At 55.1% G+C, this 21,721-nt stretch overlaps 1 protein-coding gene across 10 annotated transcripts in view; it reads left to right on the top strand.

Moving 5' to 3' along the window:
- The window catches only part of FARP2 (FERM, ARH/RhoGEF and pleckstrin domain protein 2), a 96,228-nt gene that overhangs the window by 54,639 nt on the left and 19,868 nt on the right, over positions 1–21,721 (top strand). For 5 of the 10 annotated variants that reach the window (XM_089328783.1, XM_089328780.1, XM_089328782.1 and 2 more), the window contains 6 exons: positions 5,040–5,135; positions 7,193–7,356; positions 8,058–8,126; positions 8,660–8,717; positions 10,494–10,749; positions 20,357–20,586. In XM_089328783.1, coding sequence (XP_089184909.1) covers positions 5,040–5,135; positions 7,193–7,356; positions 8,058–8,126; positions 8,660–8,717; positions 10,494–10,749; positions 20,357–20,586 — 873 coding nt within the window. Of the gene's footprint in view, positions 1–5,039; positions 5,136–7,192; positions 7,357–8,057; positions 8,127–8,659; positions 8,718–10,493; positions 15,472–16,819; positions 18,775–19,539; positions 20,196–20,356; positions 20,587–21,721 lie in introns of those variants that run through there. The other 5 variants (XM_070069925.2, XM_051829378.3, XM_089328785.1 and 2 more) reach the window with 4 other exon arrangements.

The raw sequence follows: 21,721 nt of genomic DNA, 5'->3' as shown, positions 1-21,721 counted from the left end.
TCCCACACATGTGCAGGGGCCCAAGGACTTGGACCATCTTCTACTGCTTTCCTAGGCCATAGCAGAGAGCTGGATCAGAAGTGGAGCAGCCAGGTCTTGAACTAGCGTCCATATAGGATGCCAGCACTACAGACGATGGCCCAACCCTCTAGCCACAGAACCAGCCCTGCCCATTTCTCATAACTGGGTTGTTTGTTTTGTTGTTGAGTTTCTTGAACTCTATAGATTCTGGATATTAACCCTTTATCAGCTACACACTTTGCAAATATTTTCTCCCATTCTGTCGGTTGCCTCTTCGCTTTGCTGAGTGCTTCTTTTGCAATGCAGGAGCTTCTCAGCCTGATGTAATCCCATTTGTCCGTGTTGGCTTTGGCTGCCTGTGCCTCTGGGGGCTTCTCCACGAAGGCTTTGCCTGTGCCAGTGTCTTGCAGAGTGTCCCCCATGATCCCTAGTAATTTGATGGTATAGGGTAGTAGATTTAGGTCTTTGATCCGTGTTGAATGGGTTTTGTGTAATGGGTCCTGTTCCATACTCCTGCACGTGGAATCCAGTTCTCCCAGCACTGTTTGGTGAAGAGACTGTCCTCACTCCAGGGATTGGTTTTAGCTCCTTTGTCAAACATAAGTTGGTTGTAGATGTGTGGATTGACTTCTGGGGTTTCTATTCTGTTCCATTGGTCTACACATCTGTTTTTGTGCCAGTACCAGGCTGATTTGATGATCATTGCCCTGTAGGAGGTCTTTTAAAAAATATTTATGTATATATGTATTTATTTATTTGAGTGGGGGAGAGGGAGGGAGAGAGACACATCTTCCATCTACTAGTTCACTCTCCAGATGGCCACAACGGCCGAAGCTGCACCGATCTAGGAGCTTCTTCCAGGTCTCCCACACAGGTGCAGGGGCCCAAGGACTTGGGCCATCTTCCGCTGCTTTCCCAAGCCATAGCAGAGAGCTGGATCAGAAGTGGAGCAGCTGGGACTCGAACCGGTGTCCATATGAGATACTGGCACTGTACACAGCAGCTTCACCTGCTATGCCACAGTGCAGCCCCACATAATACCGGATTTCAATACAAACTGGGACTGGCACTGTGGTGTAGCAGATAAAGCTGCCGCCTGCAGTGCCGGCATCCCTGGCTCCTGGCTCAGCTCAGATCGGCGCAGCTCCAACCATTGCAGCCATCTGGGGAGTGAACCAGAGGATGGAAACCTCCCTTTCTCTCTCTCTCTCTCTGCCTCTGCCTCTGCCTCTGCCTTTGCCTTTCTGTAACTCTGCCTTTCAAATACATAAATCTTTTTTTAAAAAATCTGGTACTATGATCCTCTGGCTTTGTTTTTGTTGTTTAAGACTACTTTAGATAGTAAGGATCTCCTGTGTTTCCCTAGGAATTTTTTTTATTTTTTTTATTTTATTTTATTTTATTTTATTTTATTTTATTTTATTTTTTGACAGGCAGAGTGGACAGTGAGAGAGAGACAGAGAGAAAGGTCTTCCTTTGCCGTTGGTTCACCCTCCAATGGCCGCCGCAGCTGGCGCGCTGCGGCCGGCGCACCGCGCTGATCCGATGGCAGGAGCCAGGAGCCAGGTGCTTTTCCTGGTCTCCCATGGGGTACAGGGCCCAAGCACCTGGGCCATCCTCCACTGCACTCCCTGGCCACAGCAGAGAGCTGGCCTGGAAGAGGGGCAACCGGGACAGAATCCGGCGCCCCGACCGGGACTAGAACCCGGTGTGCCGGCGCCGCTAGGCGGAGGATAGCCTAGTGAGCCGCGGCGCTGGCCTCCCTAGGAATTTTAGCATCAATTTTTCTAGATCTGAGGAGAATGTTGCTGTTGTGGTTGGGATCATACTCATGTATAAATGAGAGCTTTTCACAGTACAGTATTCTGTGTTGACAGTTTTTTTTTCTCTAAAAACTTGGACTAAATCTTACCAGTCTCTTAGCCTGTAGGGTTTCTGATGAGAAGTCAGCTGTGAGTCTAATTGGAGCTCCTCTGAGAGTAATCTGGCGTTTCTCCTGTGCACATTTTAGAATCTTTTCTGTGTTTTACTGTGGAGAGTTTCACTACAATGTGCTGTGGTGAAGATCTTTATGGTCATGTCAGTTAGGAGTTCTGTGTGCTTCCTGTATTTGAATGTCCCTTTCTTCAAATTAGGAAAGTTTTCTGTATTTATTTCAATAATTAGGCCTTCTAATCCATGCCTTTATGAACTCCTAAGACCCATGTTTTGGGTTGTTTAATAGTATCCCGTAAATCTCTGACTTTGTTTTTCAGTTTTCTAATTTCTTTGGTTTTTTTTTTTTTTTTTTTTTTTTTTTGGTATGACTGTAAAATTTTCAGAGATTTATCTTCTAACTTGGATATTGCTTCTTCTGCCTCACGAAGTCTGTTGTTAAGGCTTTTCACTGCATTTTTGATTCGATCTATTGAATTCTTCATTTCTAATATTTCATTTTTGTTTGTAAAATCTCAATTTCTTGGGGAAAAATGCATTCGTGTCAGGTCTGGTCTGCGGATCGGGGGTTTGCTCCTGTTTGCTGTTGTGACCCTGTGATTAGATTTGAGTCCCCTTCTGGCACTTCATCACGCTCTTCATCTCCACACTCTGATCCTGAAATGGCGTGTGTCCTTTGCGGGGAGGTCATGATGTCTTCCTATTGTTGTTTCTTGAATTTCTTCCTTTATTTTTAGACATTTGTGGAATTAGTTGCATTTTTTCCTCGGATGGCTCTTATCTTTGAGCTGTGCCTCTGTAGCTTAGTGGAATGTCTGTGCCTTCAGTGCATACCGAGAGGTGTGTGGTGGGCGTGGCCAGGGAGCTCTGGTCCGTGCTCAGGGTGGGGTGAGTATCCAGGGTGACACCCAGGTTGGGCGTGGTAGATCTCTTGTTAACAGGAGGGAGGGGGATGGTCACCTCTGTTGGTGTGGTCACCCCTCACCTCCTCTCCTCCAAGCTGAGTGATGTCCTGGTGTTAGTCCCCAGCGTGTTCAGCACTCATCTGTGCCTCTGTAGTGTCGCTCCCCGTCTTCGTGGGGGAATGACACAGGACCCTGCGTTGTTCTTTCGTCTGCTCGGCCCTCCCCGGGTTTGCTGCTGGTTCTTCCCGGGTTGGCTACTGTCCCTTCCACCTCCGTGGAAGGGCAGTTCCCCCTGGCCACATTCCCCACTTCCGCAGGGGAGCGGCACACCGCCGGCCGGCTCTCTCGGGGGCTGCTCAGATGTTCCTCAGGTGTTCCCCTTAGATGTTCCTGGTGCATGTTGTCTCTCTCCTCCTTTATAGTCCTCTTCCACCAATCCCAACTCTGCTACCCACACGCCGAGTACGCTGCTCTCCTCCAATCAGGAGCAGGTCCTACAGTTTATTGGTTGAACTGGAGGCAGCTGTGTAGAAGCTGTTTCCCTTCTCAGCGCCATATTGTGGGAAAGCAGATGCATAGAATAAGTCTTAATTCCAGTAACTTAGTCTAGTCCGAGTTGCTCCCCACACTGTAGGAACTGCATAAATGGTCTGTGCAGTCCTCACCATGAGCACGGTTCCAGCTGTAATAAGCTGCCCCGACAACCAAGGAGTTCCAGGAAAGTGGCTCTGCACCCAGAGCTTGCCCAGACCTCAGCTGCATACACCTGTCCCCTCTCACACAGTCAGTGTTTTCACAGTCTCAGTACCATGACTCACATGGTCAAGGAGTACAAGACGGTCCACTGCACCCCACTAGCCTGTCCTGTACACAGAGTCACTGAGGGGTTCCCAGAGCCGCTGCCCATGTGTGTTCTGCCTGGAGGGATGGAGCCTCATCCTCCCAGCCAGACTCAAAGTCAGTGGGAAATGCATTTTTTTCCCTCTGGTAAAGCCCCTGGATCACACGTGTGCACAGTACCCGCCAGCCACAGCCCTACTGCTTCCACAGTTGTGCTGGGTGCGTGCACGAGTCCCTTCAGTGGGGATGGCTCCCCCTTCCCACCTGTTGCTGGCTGGGCGCAGGGGAGCTGGTGTTGCTGCCCTGTGACACGGTGGAGACCTTCCCCACCAATCGACTGGAACCGACTGTCCCTGCTAGCTCAGCTCTGGAGCAGCTGCTACCTCTTACATCCAAGATGGCGCCAGCCCCCGCACGGCTGGCCGCAGGGTGCTGGTGGCGGGAGGGACACTGCTGCTTTTTTTGTTTTTCCTGCCCTCTGGGTGAGCAGTTGCCCCGCTCCCCTGAGGATTCCGGGCCAGACTCAAGGACGATGCAGTCCACGAGGCTGTCCCCCCTGCTGTATCAGCAGTGGCACAGGCCGAGCAGTCTGACCTCACCTCGCTCACTGGAGTGGGCCGCTGGGTCCTTTGTTGTGTTGTGCTCGTTGCTGCGCATCCGCGCCTCCACCCAGGTCCTGGGGTCTGGCCTCCCACTCAGGTCCAGGCGAGCGCACCTCCCACTCAGGTCCAGGCGAGTGCACTTCCCACTCAGGTCCAGGCGTCTATGCCTCCCACTCAGGTCCAGGCGTCTATGCCTCCCACTCAGGTCCAGGCGAGTGCACTTCCCCCCCAGGTCCAGGCGTCTGGCCTCCACCCAGGTCCAGGCGAGTGCACTTCCCACTCAGGTCCAGGCGTCTGGCCTCCCACCCAGGTCCAGGCCATTTCCGCTGCTCCGCAGGACCCTCCCCCAACCCCGAGAGTGCACCTTCTCCTCGTCCCGCTGAGTTCGCCTGGCCTGGAGCAGACCTCCCTGTCGCTATGCCACCATCTTGCAACTCCCCTGTTGCAGCCATTTGAGAAGTGAACCAGCAGATGGTCTCTCTGTCTTTCTCTCTCTCTCTCTCTCTGCCTCTCTGTAACTCTGCCTTTCAAATAAATAAATAAATCTATATAGAAAAAGTGTTTTATAATAAGGCCCTATCGAGGAAGGCAGCTTGCCTTTCTGAGTCAGACGGCCGGTTGGGTGTGGATGTTGCAGCTGGGGGTGGTTCTGGAGGTGGTGGGAGGCACCAGGTGGGGCTGGCGGTCTGCACCCAGGCGCAGCTGCACTGCTGAGCATCTGTCTCCCTGACTGCAGGGCACCACCAAGATCAACACGTTCAACTGGTCCAAGGTTCGCAAACTAAGCTTCAGGAGGAAGCGGTTCCTCATCAAACTCCACCCAGAGGTGCACGTAAGTGTTATTTTGAACATTGCTTAGGTTATGCGAGAATCAGTTCTCGAATAGCAATGCTAGTTTTCTTCACGTAAGTGTTATTTTGAACATTGCTTAAGTTATACGAGAATCAGTTCTCGAATAGCAATGCTAGCTTTCTTCACCCTGCTCTGCACGTTTCTTCAGCATCTGCATGTCCACGAGCTTAGGGACAGACTCAAGGTGGGTGTGGAGGGGCTGTGGGCATCAGCTCAGCGGCTCCCCCAGGACGCTCCCCACCTCGCAGGGTCCACAGGGCAGGGCGGGGCCCAAAGGCACCGAGAGCCATGGGCTGTCCGCTGTTTTTGCTCTGGGCAGCCATGCTCTCCTGAGTGATCTGGAGCCTTGCTGAGTGGCAACAGGCTAAGGGCGTCCTCAGGTTCAGCACTGACCTCTGAGCCCTGGCAGTCAGGACATAAATATTCCTTTCTTCAGTTGCTGGTCATTGAAGAAATAATTCCGTGACTTCCCTGAAATGAGTGAAAGTGAACAGAACCCAGTCCTACAACTGTTCAGAAATGTTCAAATTGTTACTTGATACAGTTGCACAAAGGGAGCCAGGAGTAACAGGTGATGTGTGCGTGTCTGTGCCTGGGTTCAAGCACAGGCACCGCTCCTGGTTCTGGCTTCCTGCTGGCCTGGGTCCTGGGAGGTAGAAGTGGTGGTTTGGGTAACTGAGTTCCCGCCACCCACGTGGGAGACTTGAGTTCCTGGGTCCCTGTGCCAGCTCTTGTAGGTATTTTAGGAGTGAACCAGCAGATGGGACAAATCTTTCCTTTCTCTCTGTCTGCCTCTCAAGTAAGTCAATAATTTTTTCAGTAGATTAGCCAGGCTACCATGGTTGAGAGCTTAAGAGATGACAATATGGGGCCAGCATTGTGGTGCAGCTGGTTAAGCCACCATCTACAACACTGGCATCCCAAACACTGGGTGCCAGTTTGAGCCCTGGCTGTTTTGCTTCTGAACCAGCTCCTGGTGAGTGCATGTAGGAAGGCAGTGGAAGATGGCTCAAGTCCTTGGGACCCTGTACCCATGTGGGAAACCCAGGTGGAGTTCTAGGCTCCCGGCTTCAGCCTGGCCCTGCCCTGGCCATTACAGCTTTTTGGGGAGTGAATCAGCAAATGAAAGCTCTGTCTGTCCCTCCCTCTCTGTAACTCTGCCTTCAAAATAAATAAATAGGGGCCAGTGCCATGGCTCACTTGGTTAATCCTCCGCCTGAGGCGCTGGCATCCCATATGGGCGCCAGGTTCTAGTCCCGGTTGTTCCTCTTCCAGTCCAGCTCTTTGCTGTGGCCCAGGAGTGCAGTGGAGGAGGGCCCAAGTGCTTGGGCCCTGCACCTGCATGGGAGACCAGGAGGAAGCACCTGGCTCCTGGCTTGGGATCGGCGCAGCGCACTGGCCATAGCGGCCTTTTGGGGGGGTGAACCAATGGAAGGAAGACCTTTCTCTCTGTCTCTCTCTCACTAACTCTGCCTGTCCAAAAAAAAAAAAAAAAAAGAAAGAAAATAAATCAATCCTTAAAAGAGACAGAGGTGCAGTGCGGTGTTCACTTAGACACTCTGTGGGTCATGGGGGATTTGAGCCCTTGGACCAATCAGAAGAAAACCTTTACCTGATATTTGAAAGCCTGTTTGTTTTCTTTTGTTGGGGAGGTGGAGAAGCAGAGGGTCTTCCACCACCGGTTCACTCCAGGCCAAGCAGCCACAGAATGCAAATACGGGGCCACGTTCTTCCTCTGTGAGTGAAAGCAGTGCCCACTGAGGTGGTTCTGAGAGGACAGGGCAGGAGAACCCTGCCCACTGCTGATTAGAGTCGTGTTCATGCAGTCCCATCTGCACCCTGTGGGGTTGGATCTTAGATCCCAGTCCAAGTACCAGGGTCTTCATTTTCCTCTTTCGCAATGAACAGATATGCTTTGGTTTTTCTCCAGTAAATGGAGCAGGAAGTCTTTGTAACCAACTCTCAGAAACATGTTTCTTAATTCTTAATTTTGGAATTGCCTCTTGTGCGCACTGGATTCTGGGACCTCGTTTGCAGGGGCCCTACCAGGACACGCTGGAGTTCCTGCTGGGGACCAGAGACGAGTGCAAGAGCTTCTGGAAGCTCTGTGTGGAGCACCACGCCTTTTTCAGGCTCGCTGACCAGCCGAAGCCCAAAGCGAAAGCCGTGTTCTTCACCCGGGGCTCCTCCTTCAGATACAGGTGGGGACACGCCGGGCTCCCTCTGCACTGTGGGGCAGGAGAGCAGCACCAAGACAGCATAGCCATGGGGACAGACAGTCAGACCACAGGCATAAAACCTACTCAGAACCTCACAGGCAGGAGAGCAGTTCTGAGACAGTGTAGCCACTGGGACAGTCACACAGCACGCGCAAAACCGTACTCGGAACCTCACGGGCCAGAGACAGTCACACAGCACGCGTAAAACCGTACTCGGAACCTCACGGACAAAAGCAGTCACACAGCACGCGTAAAACCGTACTCGGAACCTCACGGGCCAGAGACAGTCAGTCACACAGCACGCGTAAAACCGTACTCAGAATCTCACAGGCCAGAGACAGTCACACAGCACGCGTAAAACCGTACTTGGAACCTCACGGGCCAGAGACAGTCACACAACAGCATAAAACCGCACTGGGAATGTCAGCTGTCCAGAGTGAACCTTTGAGGTGCACGCGTTCGTTAGGATGGGCGGCCTCACTTCCTGTGTCTTCAGTCTGTGAGCACAATGCTTAAGGCGGCATTTGGGGCGCTGACCGCCCACGTTGCAGGGCCTGCTTCAGGTCTCTGCTCTGCTTCTGACTGCAGCTTCTCTGCCTCTCAAATAAATGAATGAATGTTCAGAGATAAATGCTGTGAATTGCCACTGATTCTTCTCTAAAAATGTGAATCTTCCTGTGCAGTGGGAGAACTCAGAAGCAGCTCGTGGACTACGTTAGAGACGGAGGGGTGAGGAGAGCCCGGTACGACAGGTGAGCTCGGGGGCCTCACGGCACACACGTGTGAACCACCAAGGGAAAAGGCACCGGATGCACACGCATGTGCTTTGACACTTGAGTTTCAGGTTTTTAAAGAAAATGCGTTTGCAAGGTTTTTACATTTATTCTCTGCATATTTCTTTCAGACAGCTGGATAGCACTGCTCCTTTGCTTATAATTGTGCTCATTTTGGAGATTTTTAAAAAATATATTACTTTTAACTAATACATAAAACTGTAGGTTTGTACTATCTTTAGGCAGCTGTTGTACACATATATAAATACTGCTATCTAGTGTCTAGTCTGTATAGCTTAGCTTACAGTAATGGTTACCCTGTTTCTGTGGGCACATAACCTGCCTCTTTGGGGCATCTGTTTTTGGTGTGAATTCTTGTTTTCTGTAATGCTGCCTCAGTCATGGCCATGTTTTTTGTGCGTTTTTCTCCATGCCTGCATCCTGTACCCGCTGCTGTGGGGCAGGTGTGGGGAAGGCAGAGCTGGTCGCTCACTGTTCACTCTGTTTTGCAGAAGGCACAGTGCAACACGGGTGTCTGTGCGTGCTTTGACTGCAGACCTGCCGAGACAGGTGAGTGTGCTCTCCGGGGAAGTCATCTGGCAGTGTTGTCACAGGGCTGTGTCACTCAGTTTGAGGCCTGGTTCCAGGAAGAGTCCTAAGGACAGAGCACCCTTTGCATACTGAGGCGCACCCCACAGTGCTGTGTGCAGTGCCCCGGGCTGTCCCGAGTAGCCACTCCATGCTGCGGCTTTGCCAGCTCCATTTCAGCCGATTCCTTCCTGCGATTCTTTGTAACCATTAAAAGCCAAACTTGTTGAGAGTGCCATAGCCAAATAGATGCCTGCCATTAGGCAAAGAGTGAAAAGTGATTGGCATGACCGAAGCCATCTGCAGTCACAGACACTGCCCGGGAGGTGGCAGGAACGTCTGAGGGGCACCTCAGCTGCTCCACACCACTGTGACAGGGCGCCCCGTGCTGATTTATTCTGTGCGCCCATGATGGCCAGGGCTGGGCCAAAGCCAGGAGCTGAAAAGTTAATCCACTTCTCCTGTGGTGGCAGGGATCCAAGTACTTGGGCCATCACCTGCTGCCCCCCAGGGTGCTTGTTGGCAGGAAGCTGGAGTCGGGAGCAGAGCCATCGGTGGCACCCAGGCTGTCTGCTGTGGGACAAGGGCATCTTAGCTGCTGAGCTAAATGCTGCCCCCGACTTCCTCTTACACAGAATACGGCCGTCTTCATGCAGTGGCTCCAGCTGCTCCAGGGTATCAGGATGCTGGCCTGTGTCCTGGGTGGACATTGCATTGCGTGGAGGTCCCAGCCCTGTCCTCAGGCTCCTGTGTCCCAAGCTGGCTTTTAATGTGTCTTTCTCAACTCTCCTAGGTGTGTTTCCTGTTTAAAAATTCCTTGTTAAATCAACTGGAATCCAAAGGAAATGTGTTTTTTTTTTTTTTCATTTTCCTTTATAAAATTCTAATGTAGTATCAAAGTATGGAGTCTAGAAAGTGCATTTCAGCTTTTAGTGTTCTTACACTGCTTTTTGGAAGCCATGGGAAAACACTGACTGTGATGGAATGAGTAGGAAAATGTGCTCGGGTGGGCGTTTGAGGACAGATGAACTTTACAGACGTTGCTGTGCCTTCTGCCATCGCACCTGCTGCTGTCACTCATGTGAGGTGTGACAGACGCCAGCTGCCCACGAATCTGCTGCAGAGCAGGGCCTGGTTCTCTTTGGCCATATGTGGGTCATACATGGGTCATACGTGGGTCTAGCTGATGCCGTGTGGCAGTCAAGCACACGTGTACCTGTGTCTCTGTGCAGTGGCACTCAGTGTGTGGCAAGGGTGGCTTCATATCCCCGTGAGCAGGGGCGGTGGTCAGGCGGGGGTAGCAAGGATGCAGCGTGGCTGTTGGACTTTTTCCCCACGGCCCCTCCAGCATTTCCTGTCCTCATGAGCCTCATCTCACCAAGCATTTTCGAAAAACCCAGGGTTCCTGTGCACTGACATCGACAAGGAAGATCCCAGGCAGCAGCCCTGTGTTCCCTGTGCCTGGGGGTGACTGTGTGTCCCGCTGCCATCACACCGGCGTCCCCACGTTGGGCGAGCCACAGGCGGAGCTGCCTCACGCTCAGCCAAGCCGTGAGCTCAGGGCCTTCTCGGGTGTTTGCTCTGTTGCGGACATTTCTGGCCATAAGAGGAGGCGGTCCGAGTTGGTCAGCTGTGCTGGAGGGAAGTCCCATCCACTGTATCTCTTGCCAGAGCCGAGACGTGTGTGGCGTTGGAGCTCCTCGCGTGACTCGGAATTCCGCTTACTCCGTGTTTTCTTCTCTTAACTGTGATCCCCAGAGCATCTCGTTCACCGAGGGCGTGAGGACGTCTGCCTCGCTCTCTTCAGCAAGCGCCTCCTTTGGCCGGCTCCCGACCTCCCCCGTCACCCCTCCCGCCCAGCCTGAGCTCACGGATGGCAGCAGTGCCCTGGCGGATCCCCAGGCTCCCCAGGGCAGGAGTCCCGCGGCAGAGAGGAGCTGTGGAGCAGCGGCCCACGGCCTGGATGCACCATCGGCCCAGCCCCCGGGGCCCCCCGCACTGCAGCCTGGTCCAGGTGTCGGGTTTTGTCACGTTGTAAGCAGCTGTGGTCCCGGCGGTGCTGCCGGGCAGAGGCTTGGGGTCGCCGACCTTGACACGGGGCAGGCCGGCGGGGTGTGCAGAGCTGCTCACAGAACTGGCAGTGCCGAGGGCGACGTGGCTGCGGGCTCGTGCCCCTCTTCAGGGGAGCACCGGGGGGGGCGGCTGTGCCTTGGGGTGGGCTCTGGCTGCACCCTGACGAGCACCCCCCTGCAGGTGTCTGAGGAGTTCATAGATGACGACCCCGCAGACATCTCTTTCTTCGCGGGAGGCTCGGAGGCCTTCGCTTTCCCGTATAGCTCATTGGCTCCTGCCGTGCCCGCTGCGGCCCCACCTTTGTGTGGTCCAGATGCCTTCCAGCACCTGGAGTCTGCCCGGTCCAGCCCAGACAGGTGCTCCACTGAGGCAGTGGACATGGACGTAGATGACCACTTTGACTTTGAGGACGAGAGCGACTTCAGTGGCAGTGCAGAGCCCTCGGGCACCTCGGAGCTGTTGGAGGTGAAGGCCCAGGCCAGCCTGATGCAGAGGCTGCTGGGGCCGTCACAGACAAGCTCGCTGAGGCTCAGCCGGTCCGAGGCCAGCTCCCTCAGTCACGTGCCACTGCACGGGGGGCTGTCCCTGCACACACCCAGTTCCGCCAATCAGTCTGAGGCCAGCTCCATGGTCAACTTCCCGGCCTGCTCAGTGCGCTCCGAGTCCAGCTCAGCCCTGCAGTTCTCTGACATCATCGACCAGTTAGAGCAGCTCAGCTACCCCCCCACGACAGCTGAGGGCTCCAGCAGCGCCGACGCTGACTCCTGGGACTCGGAGGCCGAGGCCCCCCTGGACATGAGCCTGTTCTTCAGCAGCCGCCTTGCACACGCAGCTGGAGAACCAGTCTCTTTCGATTTGCAGAACAATATAAAAAATCTGACTTCAGCAGAGCAGATAGAGAGAAGCCCATCCTGACCCCGCGGGGCTCCTGCAGGACGCCCCCGCCCCCACTGCAGGGCCAGAGCTCAGTGCTGAGGGTCTGCACGTGGACAGCGAGTGCATTCAGGCAGGGAGGGGGCGTCCTCAGTCTCTCAGACCCTGGCTCAACGTCAGAGAATGAGAGCTGTGGTCCAGTGTAGCTGGACAGGCATAGGCGGGCATCCCACCATCCCCACGGTGGACTCGTCTGCGTGGCCTTTTGGTGTTTTTGTTTTTGTTTTTGTTTTTGTTTTTTGCACGTGCTTTGGTTCACATGAACTCTGGTGCTGTCCATTTTGAATGTTCTGGTTCTATGGTGACCTTTGGTGGACACAGTGCTGGCTGCGGGGTGAGCTGCACTGCCATCACCTGGCACAGGTACTTGGCCTGATTTGCCAGCCACCGCACCCATGGGCTCTGCATGGCTCCCACAGCACCTAGGCTGGGAGAGGCAGGTGCAGGCCCAGCCACCGTGTGCTGTGGTCCCGGAAGTGTCTCAGTGTCTCCTGGACCCAGAGGTCGCTGTGTGGACAGCAGCCTTGGAGAGGCAGATGTACGGCGCGCTCAGGACGGCAGCAGCTGCTGTCTGCAGTGGACAGCAGAGGCGGGCATCCCTGGGAGGTCATGGCAACATGGCTGGTGGACACCGGCCCTGGAGGCTCCATGCCGGAGGCCCTGTCCCTCTGACCAACAACACAGCTGTCAATGCACAGTGATGCGTCCCCAAGGCCCCCCAGGGTGATGAGGACTGGGAACAGTGAATCTGTCAGGCAGCTGGTGCCGCCTTTTCACATGATGCCACCTGAGACTGGCTCAGTCAGGCAGCAGGCAGCCACGTGAGCAGATGGGCAGACGTGGCCCTCCATGTCTGCCACACACTGTGGTCCTTGTGGCACAGGGGCAGGTGAGAAACGTCTGCCCGCAGCCCTGTCCCCCGAGGTTTGGCCTGATGGACCCAGCTGGTACTGCAGCACCGTGTTCTTCCCAGACGCTCTGTGAAAGCGGCTTCTGCCCTCTCGGGAAGCGCCCACCTTCTCTGCCCAGGGGAGCCCCGCGTGTTGGCTGGGTTCCAGCAGGAGGCTGTAGTTAAGCACGTTGCGTGTCACCAAGTCTGGTCGCCCTAACTCGCGTTCTCGCGGCTGGCCTTGCAGTGGCTCAGTGATACCTCCTTCTCCATACGCCTGAGGCGCATGGCTCCCCTGTCAGCTGCCCATGTCTGTGTTGGGGGGGAGTCGATGGTGACCCTGGTGTGGTGCCTCGAGGTTTGGGTCATCGGGGACATTTCCGATGTCTCTCCTAGGAGGGCTCCTGGCAGCCCCTCCTTCACTGGAGGCTGCCGGCTGTGTGCCGCTGTGCGGTGTCGGGCAGCAGGTCAGGTCTGGGCTGAGCCAGCTCTGGGCCAGCCCTGGGGGAGCGGGGGCTGTGGGAACAGGGGCAGATGCAGAGTAAATCCTGTTCTCAGCCACCCTCTGCTGGGCCTCCTGTAGAATAGGTTTTGATTGGTTTTGGGTTTTGTTCATGGACTTTAGCTTTCTGGTTATTTAGAAAGTTGTGCACCACAGGCCGCCTGTGCCTCTGCCGTTCCCGCTTGTTTCGGGGTTTGGTTGCTGCTGGCCCCTGAGGTTTCAGCCCAGGTCCGTGTGGGAACGTGGGCTGCTTCTCAGCCGACCCACGCGTGAGCTGTCAGGCAAGTTAGCAATGCCGCTGTCATCGCGTGCTGAAAACCTGCTCCCACAGCCTGCCCCGGTGCAGCCTGCTCACCACTGCGTGTAGAGGAGCCCCTCCCCTTCCGTGCCGTGGACCTGCCGTGGCCCCATGGTGAGGAGCTGGGGCAGAGGCAGCAGCTGTGCAGAGTCTAAGGTCCCTCACTTGCACCAGCTCCTGTCCACAAGCCTGTCTCAGGTCTCTGGGCGGCACTGCTGAAGGTGGGAGCCTTGCGATGTGTGGTTGAGGTGCTGACACACTCGGGAGAAATTCTGAGCAGTTTTTCTTTTCTGGAGTGTTCACAGTTCTTAGTGTTATTGTTACTACTGTTTGAGACTGAGAGAGCGCATCTGTCTGCTGGTTCACTCCCCGGATGCTCACGACACGTGGGACTGGGCCAGGCAAAGCCAGGAGCCCGGAACTCCATCCAGGTCTCTCAGCACTTGGGACATCACCACCTGCCGCCTCCTATCCGTATGGCACACAGGTGCCAACCACCAGGTTGAACAGCTGAGTGCTTGCTCTTTACGGTGAAACAAGGCATTTAAAAATCCACAGCGGCTTTCTCCCGAGTCCCTGCCCCTTGAAGCCCCCCAGAGGATCCAGGGACTGGGTCTCCTGCGTAAACCGCCTTTCTCCACGTGTGGTCCCAGCAGCTCCCAGCACTGAGTCTGACCTGAAGCCCTGGTCTGGCACGGGCGGAGCCTCCCGCCTGGAGCTGCCCCACACACCCAGGGTCAGCAGAGCTGGGAGGCGGGGGCGTGCAGACGGGGCCAGGCCCCTGGTGTCCAGAGCCCGCCTACCCAAAGTATACTGTCTGTTGACCCAGTGGCCTCCCCAGAGGCACGTCACGGTTGCCAGGCTTGTCTGTTAACATGGACGGCGCGCATGGCCCAGGCTGTCCGCACAGCTGTGAAGCCCAGGTGTCTCTCAGTGAGTTTATGAAGGCTTCCTGTCCAGCGCCAGGACAGTTGCAGCAGCAAGGCGTGATGGAGCAGACTACAGTGTGTTCTTTGTGGAACTGGATTAGGCGTGCCTGCTCCCGTCGGCACTGATCATCGAGGGCCAGGCATGGAAAAGCCGTAAGCCTGTCTTGTTGTCATTCCGCCATGGTAGCCGAGTCGTTTTCCATAGCTTTGGGTTACAGGTGTCTCTGTGTGGTTAAGGAAAGCTCTCAGGCCAGCACTGTGTGCAGTGGTTTAAGCTGCCACCTGCCACACAGCATCTCGTGTGGGCACCGGTTCAAGTCCCATCTGTTCCACTTCCCATCTGGCTCCCTGCTGATGCCCTGGGCAGCAGAGGATGGCCTGAGTGTGTGGGGCCCCTGCACCATGTGAGAGACCTGTACAGAGTTCCAGGCTCCTGGCTTCAGCCTGGCCCAACCCCAGCCACTGTGACCGTTTAGGGATCGGACCAGCGAATGGAAGAGCTCTCTCCCTCTCTCTGTCTCTCCCTCCGTCTCTCTATAACTCTGCCTTTCAAATACATAAATAGACTTTTTAAATACAAGTTGCCCTGGTGTCCCGCAGCCCTGAGGAGCAGTGATGACACAGCACACATGCTGTGGTCACTGTCACAGGTGACACACAAAGCACCTGTGTCCCTAGCTGTCACGTGCCAGTCCATACCGTGTGTCTTCAAGGCTCACGTGTTCCCCAAGGCCCTGGAACGTCAGGAGGAAAATCCATCACAGACAGGAAGGTCCATGTCCTCTGAGCATGCTCGTATTTGTTCTCAAGTCCTTGGCTTCTGTCAGTCTGCGATGCAGCGCCTGGGGTACAGAGGGCACTGGCAGCCGTGCCGAGGGGCCATCTGGTACGTGGGTGTTAGCAGTCACTGGGACAGGAAGGAGAGTGGGCGGGACTTCCTATGCATTTGAATGTGTTGATTCTCTAAAGAGGCACTCTTGTTGTCTGGTTTGTGGTACTTACAATCGCTTTCCGTTGAAATAGCCATTTATAAATTTGCAAATATGTACTAATTTAGTATTTTTAATTGTTTATTCAATAAAATAAGGAAATATTTACTATCAATTTTAAAAGAAGCCTTTTAGCTTTTGTTGCCTCTGCTTACGCATTTGCAAGTTCAGTTCATCCCTGGAAGAGCTCCTGTCTCCTGCGTCTCCACTCCCTGGCTCCTGGCAGCAAGCAGGCACCGTGACGCGTGTCTGGTTTCAGACGCTGGAGGCAGTCCCAGCTGTGTTCCAGTGCTTTCTGCCCTCGCCAGCCGTGGTCTGTGTGGCCAGCGTGGCGGTGGCAGACATAGGGGCGTGGTGTGGCCTCGCCCATCTTGAGCACAGTGCTGAGTGTAGATGGGGCCCCAGCAGCCCTGCTGGCTTCTTGATTCTGAACAGGAGGAAGGCGTGGCCAGGGCACCCACGAGGGCACACGAACAGAAGGCCCTGACCTCCTGACCTGGAATGTGGTGGTCACTCAGATTCTGGACTGATCCTTACTCCAGCTCGAAACTTTAACTTCCCGCTTGACAAAAACAGGTTTCCTGCTGCCTGGGTGGGGCTGTCCACCACTCTCCAGTGAGACCCCCTGCTGGGGTGCGAGTGGACACTGCTCCTCTCACTCCTGTCTGGGTGCTGATGCCATCAGCTCTGGGAGGGCAGTGGGTGACCAACTGGGGATTTTAGGCTCCTGGCACCCAGTAGGCAGAGTGGTCAGCACCAGTGACCAGCGTGGGAGCCAGCTAGCAGCGAGCCCACCTGGCCCGCCCCACGGCACAGAGGGCTGTGGCAATGGCACCTCCAGGAAGAGCTGCAGGTTCTCCTGAGCCCGGTGGGCACACGAGCCTCACGCCCTCCTCCCAGTGCCCGGCACTCACTGCACAGAGGGACATGTTGACTTGAGCAGCGCAGTCTTGACCCCAGGAAGCTCAAAGCATTTCTCTGCCCACATCTGTGGCTGCCTTAGGCCCAGCACCCAGCAGCCTTGCAGTTCATTTGAATAGTTTGTTTTGGGGACATGGCCTCTGTTGCCCCAGTAAGAAGGTTCCTAAGTCATAGGTGCTTCTCAGAATCTTAGAGAAAATGCATCAGTTTTCAGTAGAATAGCGGAGCTGGGCACCTGGCAGATGGCCAGTCTGGACACGTGGCCTGAGGCATCACTTTGTGCCTAGGCTAGTATGCCCTTGTTTGAAATGAGAAAAAGTCTTAGCTATTCAGAACCAAAGGCAAAAACAGTGCTCCGTTAGGAGCGCTGTGCATGTCGGAGCTCTGGTGGCAGCCAGCTTTGGAGGCTGCCTGTGGGGCACCAGCTCACAACTAAGGACAGAGGACTTGGTGCCACGTTGTCACTCTTGCCTCTGGTTCTTCCCAGTGAGGTGAGCTTCACACAAACACGCAGCAAGAAATGCACTGATACCGTTTTTCTACCTCCCACTTTTTTTTTTTTTTTTTTTTTTTTTTTTTTTTTTTGAGACAGAGCTCTCATCCACTGGTTCACACCTCAAATGTCCACAATAGCTGAGGCAGGGCCAGGCTGACGCCAGGAGCCAAGAACTCCATCCAGGTCTCCCAGATGGGTGCAGGGACCCAAGAACCTGGGCCATCACCGTAGCTTCCCAGGGCATCAACAAGAAGCAGAGGAGTCAGGAGCCGGAGCCACAGAGAGGACCCAAGTGCTTCCATGTGGGAGCCTCGGAGCCAGACGCCTGCTCCTCCACTCTGGTTGTGGAGGCAAATGCATAAAAGTTGTTTGTGGCGTCCAGTTTCACTCGTGAAGGTGGATGCCGTTCTCTGCCGACTCCTGGCCTGGCTGTGGACAGTCTGACTTTTCCTTCTCTCCTGGGCTGAATAGTTCATCAGTGCAGCCAGAACTTGTTTCTTGCCTCTCCTCCGCAGGTCGGCCTTAGCCTCACCCTGACTTTGCCAGAGGCTGATTCTTCTTCCACCATTAGGCAAAAATGTTTAAAGATGCATTTATTTGAAAGGCAGAGCATGGGGGGGTGGGGGACAGGGGACAGGGTCGAGGGAGCGGGGAGAGATCTTCCACCTGCTGGGTCACTCCCCAGATGGCCACCACAGCCAGATGTGCAACAAGCTGAAGCTGAGGGCCAGAACTCCATCCAGGCCTCCCACGCATGGACCCAAGGACTTGGGCCAACACCTGCTACCTTCCTGGGCACATTAGCGGAAGCTGGATTGGAAGTGGAGCAGCCAGGACTTGAAAACTAGCACTCCAGTAGTAGATCCTGGCATCACAAGCAGAAGCTTAACCGACCAGGCAAATGTTTTCAAGGATTATTGATTATAGACTTTTAAAAGAATTTAAAGGTATGAAATAAAAGTAAGTTAACTTCCCCAAACATCACGTTTGTCTCTTAACGTCTTTCACGCTCCAGTAAGATGAACAAAAAGTGTCCGAAGGTAAGCCGGAGCGCACCACCCTGGTCTTTGAGAAATCGTGGGAGGACCACTGAGAACGTTTCAGGACCGAAGAGCACCCCCGGAGGGCCGCCCGTCTCAGGTTCACGCTGGTGGGCAGAATGAGACTTGGTGCTGGCATCTCTGATCTCTGAGGCCATCCTCTCGGGGCAGTCTGTGCAGGGAAGCCCACTGCTCGGTGAGCATGGCCACCGTCTCAAGTTCAAATCATAGTCCTGGAAATTGAAGACTCACCTGTCAGCAAGTAGGGACATGATCTTGGTGATGGAAGACAGAGTGGGAGGTGAGTGACCCTCACAGAGGGACCACTTGTGGCTCAGCAGCCCCGGCTCCTTCTGCCCAGCATGAGTAGAGGACCTTGGACTTGGACCGTGACGTCAGCTGGGGCTCCTAAAGCTTGGTTCTTGGCATGTTTAGAATTATGCAGGTATGTGCCTTTTAGCCACGTGTTCCATGTGCATTGTCCACATCAAAAGGATGTCATAAGGCGGAGGAGCACTGAGCCTGCATTTCCCAGGCACAGCCCCCACCCCAGCTGCCTCCCTGCTTGGACTGCGGGCTGTGGACCTGCCCCATGGCCTCCTGATTGCAACAGTGACATACTTACTGCCACTTGGTTGAAAGAACTTCTCCCTACAGGTTTATGCACTTAGCATGTAGGATCTGTGTTTGCATAATTTTATTTGAGAAACAGAGAGGTCTCCCCTCTGCTGGTTCATTCTCCGAATACCTCCAACAGCCAGGACTGAGCCAGGCCAAAGCCAGGAACCAGGGAACTCGGTTTGGATCTCCCACCTGAGTCCTCACCTGTTGCCTCCCAGGGTCTGCATTAGCAGGAAGCCGGAGTCAGGAGCGGGGCCTGGGATCAAACCCAGGCTCTCCAGTGTGGAACATGGGAGTCTTCACAGCTAGGCCAAGTGCCTGCTGCCTCTGCTCTGTAATTTATACTAGGTATGATTACAAGGTTTGCTAGAACAGATTTAATGAGATGAAATGTTTACAGTGAATTTTGGTACTTTATAGTCCACTCGCTGAATTGTGATTTGATTATTTTGTGGGAAGTATTTACAACGACAGTGCCTAAGTGGTGAGTTTCAACCTCCACAGAACCCAGAACAGCTCTTGTAGGGAGGGTCTCCTGGCTTTGTGAGTTGCTGAGGGAGGGGCTGTTTAATGGGAGGTCCCTGGGGGCCCCAGAACCCCCCACACGGGCTGGGGCAGCTTCCCTCACATTTTACCTCCTGCCTGTTGGAGATGCGGGCAGGGCTCTGGCAAGGTCTGTGTAGACCATGAGGTGCCGTGGCCCTGTGCGTGCACGGGAGGACACAGGTGCGGAGTGAGCTGCAGCTCGCCCTCACCACACAGCTGAGGATACGTCCTCGGTAGCTGTGGCCTGTTCTCTAAATGTTCTTTATGTGACAAGGACAGGATTTCAGAGTACAAGCCCCGTGTGGCACGTCTTCCAACACGTCCCTCTCGCAGGAGCCCCCCACCTCAGCTGGCCCGGAGCAGTCACGGCCGCTGTGTGCTGGAGAGGAGGGAGAAGCAGGGGTCTTGTGTGATTTTAAAGTCACTGTCCATACTTTACATGTAATAGAGGCATATTGCGATAAGCAGGTTGCTCGTGACGCCCATGGTGATGCTGGGTAGGTCTCGGCACCTGCGACTCCCATGTCTTCCAGGAGACATGCTGAGCGCTGACCTCTTCCCTCCCAGGGAGCCTCTCCAAGCACCGGGATTTGGCAGTGTTGAAATCAGGACTCCTTCCTGCCCCTGGCTTGCAGCTGGACTGGGCCCTGTGAACCAGTAGCTGTGGCACCGTTTGTTCTCTAAGGAGCTCTCGGAAGCTGCCCTCCGTGAATCTGCCTGCCCTGATGTGTTTTGGGTTAAATAAACCAAGTTTTGGTGCAAGAGAACCCTGCTGCATGCAGATGGGTTCCAGGGAGGAAGGTGTGGCATATTCCACTGTGTCCCAGCACTCTGAGGCCGACTGGGCAGAGCCAGAGGTGACAGTGGTCTCGGGGTTAAAACAGTGGGTGCATCCAAGTTGAGGAGTTTTTAAGCCACAGTTAAACTTCGCCACTGAAACTGCCATCAAGATACCTAAAATGTGGCACTTAATGGTTAGTTGACCTCTGGGACTGAAAACAAGGACATTCCTTCACTGTTGTGTGATCACAGCTGGCTGCCTTGGACTTAACTGCAGATCTGGGACTTCTCTATTCAAAAGCAAAGAAGGAAAAACTTGAGTATTTAGTACTTACCATGGCATCATTCTAGAAAACCAAAATAAAATCCTCATTCACGAAAAACCCAAGGAACTAGAAAGCAGGGTCATGAACTGAGCACTGTGTGATCACGGATGAGCTCAGGTGAGCGGGCGCTGGTCTGACAGTGACGTCTGGGGCAGGTGTGCAGGCTGGGGCGGGGCGCAGACTGAGGCTGGTCCCAGCGAAGCTGCGAGGGGCAGGTGCCCTGGAAGGCTGGAGGGACGTGGCTTTCTCATCTACCCGCCTCACCCGTTCACTTCCAGGCCTTGCAGCGGACAGCCCTCAGCCGTCTCCCTCCAGCCGGAAGAGCCAGCTGAGCCTGAGCCCCACGCTCGAGGTGACTCTGGGCCCCGCTGAGCACAGCGTGTCCCCCCTCCTGAGCCCTGTCCTTAGCGACGCCGGAGCTAGAATGGACTTCGAGGATGAGCCGAGGCACAAGGTGGGCCCTCGCCCCGCCGTGGGGGCTGCTGCTAGCGTGTGCTGCACTCTGCCGGTACCTCCTCCTCCCTGGGCAGCACTGGCTGGGGAGCAGGGCAGGCCCGGCCAGGGGCTCTTGGGCCACTGCTGCCCCGGAAGCCTCCTGGGTAGACAGGAGAATCTGGGGTGCTCCCTGCAGAATCTTCCGAGAGCCTCCCCCTCCCCCTGGGGTTCCTTTGTGCAGAGAGCAGTGTCCCTGGTCCTGGGCCCTGCATGCGGGGGTGGGGCCCTAGCCATGCCCTGGGGGAGCAGCTTCCCCTGCTCTTCCCTCCCTGCGTGGCCCAGCATCCACTCTGCACAAGCAGGTACTGGGACAGAATCAGGTGCTAGGGGCTGTTTGCTGGTGGGAGGCTGGGCCCGGTGTTGGAGACACAGGGGAGGGCGTGGGTGGCATGGGCCTGGGTTTGTGGTGGGAGTTGAGGCAGTTGATGGGACCAGCAGGAGTGAGGTAGAGAGCCGCCCAGCAGACACGGGGCCAGCCTGCAGGCTGTCACGTCATGGGGGAGGTGGGCATGTGTGCACAAGGACTCAGGGTCTGTAGTGTTTGAGGTGTGAGGCGGGAGCGGGTGTGCTGGCCCTGGGGGACCACAGAGGGGAGGGGGAGGGGGTCCCTGTGCAGCCAGCAGAAGGGAGAAGGGTGTTGGGGGCCCAAGCAGGTGAAAGCACATTCTGTCCAGGCCGTGTGTGCAGATGGCAGGGCCCCCGAGGTCTCTCAGAGGCCTCAGCAGGGGTGGTGCCTCTGCACTGATTCACCTCTGCCTGTGTGGGAGGCCCCGGGTCCCCTGAGCCCACCTGCAGCCCAGCAGCGCCAAGGCCAGGTGCTCGGGGAGGCTGGGCCTGCGGAGGCGCTGGGCAGCAAGACAGTTATGCAAATAGCCTTTATTTTGGAAACTTGTAACAGTGTGGTGTGTTTAGCTTTGTTTCTTTTTTAAAATTTTTTTAACGTTCAATTTCTTCGAAAGACTGAGTTGCAGAAAGAGGAGAGATGGGATAGAGAGCTTCCATCTGCCGATTGAATCCTCAAGTGGCCACAGTGGCTGGGGCTGGGCCAGCTTGAAGCCAGGAGCCTGGAGCCCCACCCAGGTCCCATTGTGGTGGCAGGGGCCCACGTGCCTGGGCCATCTTCCGTTGCCTTCTCAGGATGTATTAGC

Source organism: Oryctolagus cuniculus, chromosome 3 (assembly GCF_051225735.1).
Source record: "Oryctolagus cuniculus isolate XC-2025 breed Fujian yellow rabbit chromosome 3, ASM5122573v1, whole genome shotgun sequence".
NCBI lineage: Eukaryota > Metazoa > Chordata > Mammalia > Lagomorpha > Leporidae > Oryctolagus > Oryctolagus cuniculus.
The sequence above is the reverse complement of the archived record's forward strand: the minus strand, read 5'-3'. Positions and strand labels throughout refer to the sequence as shown.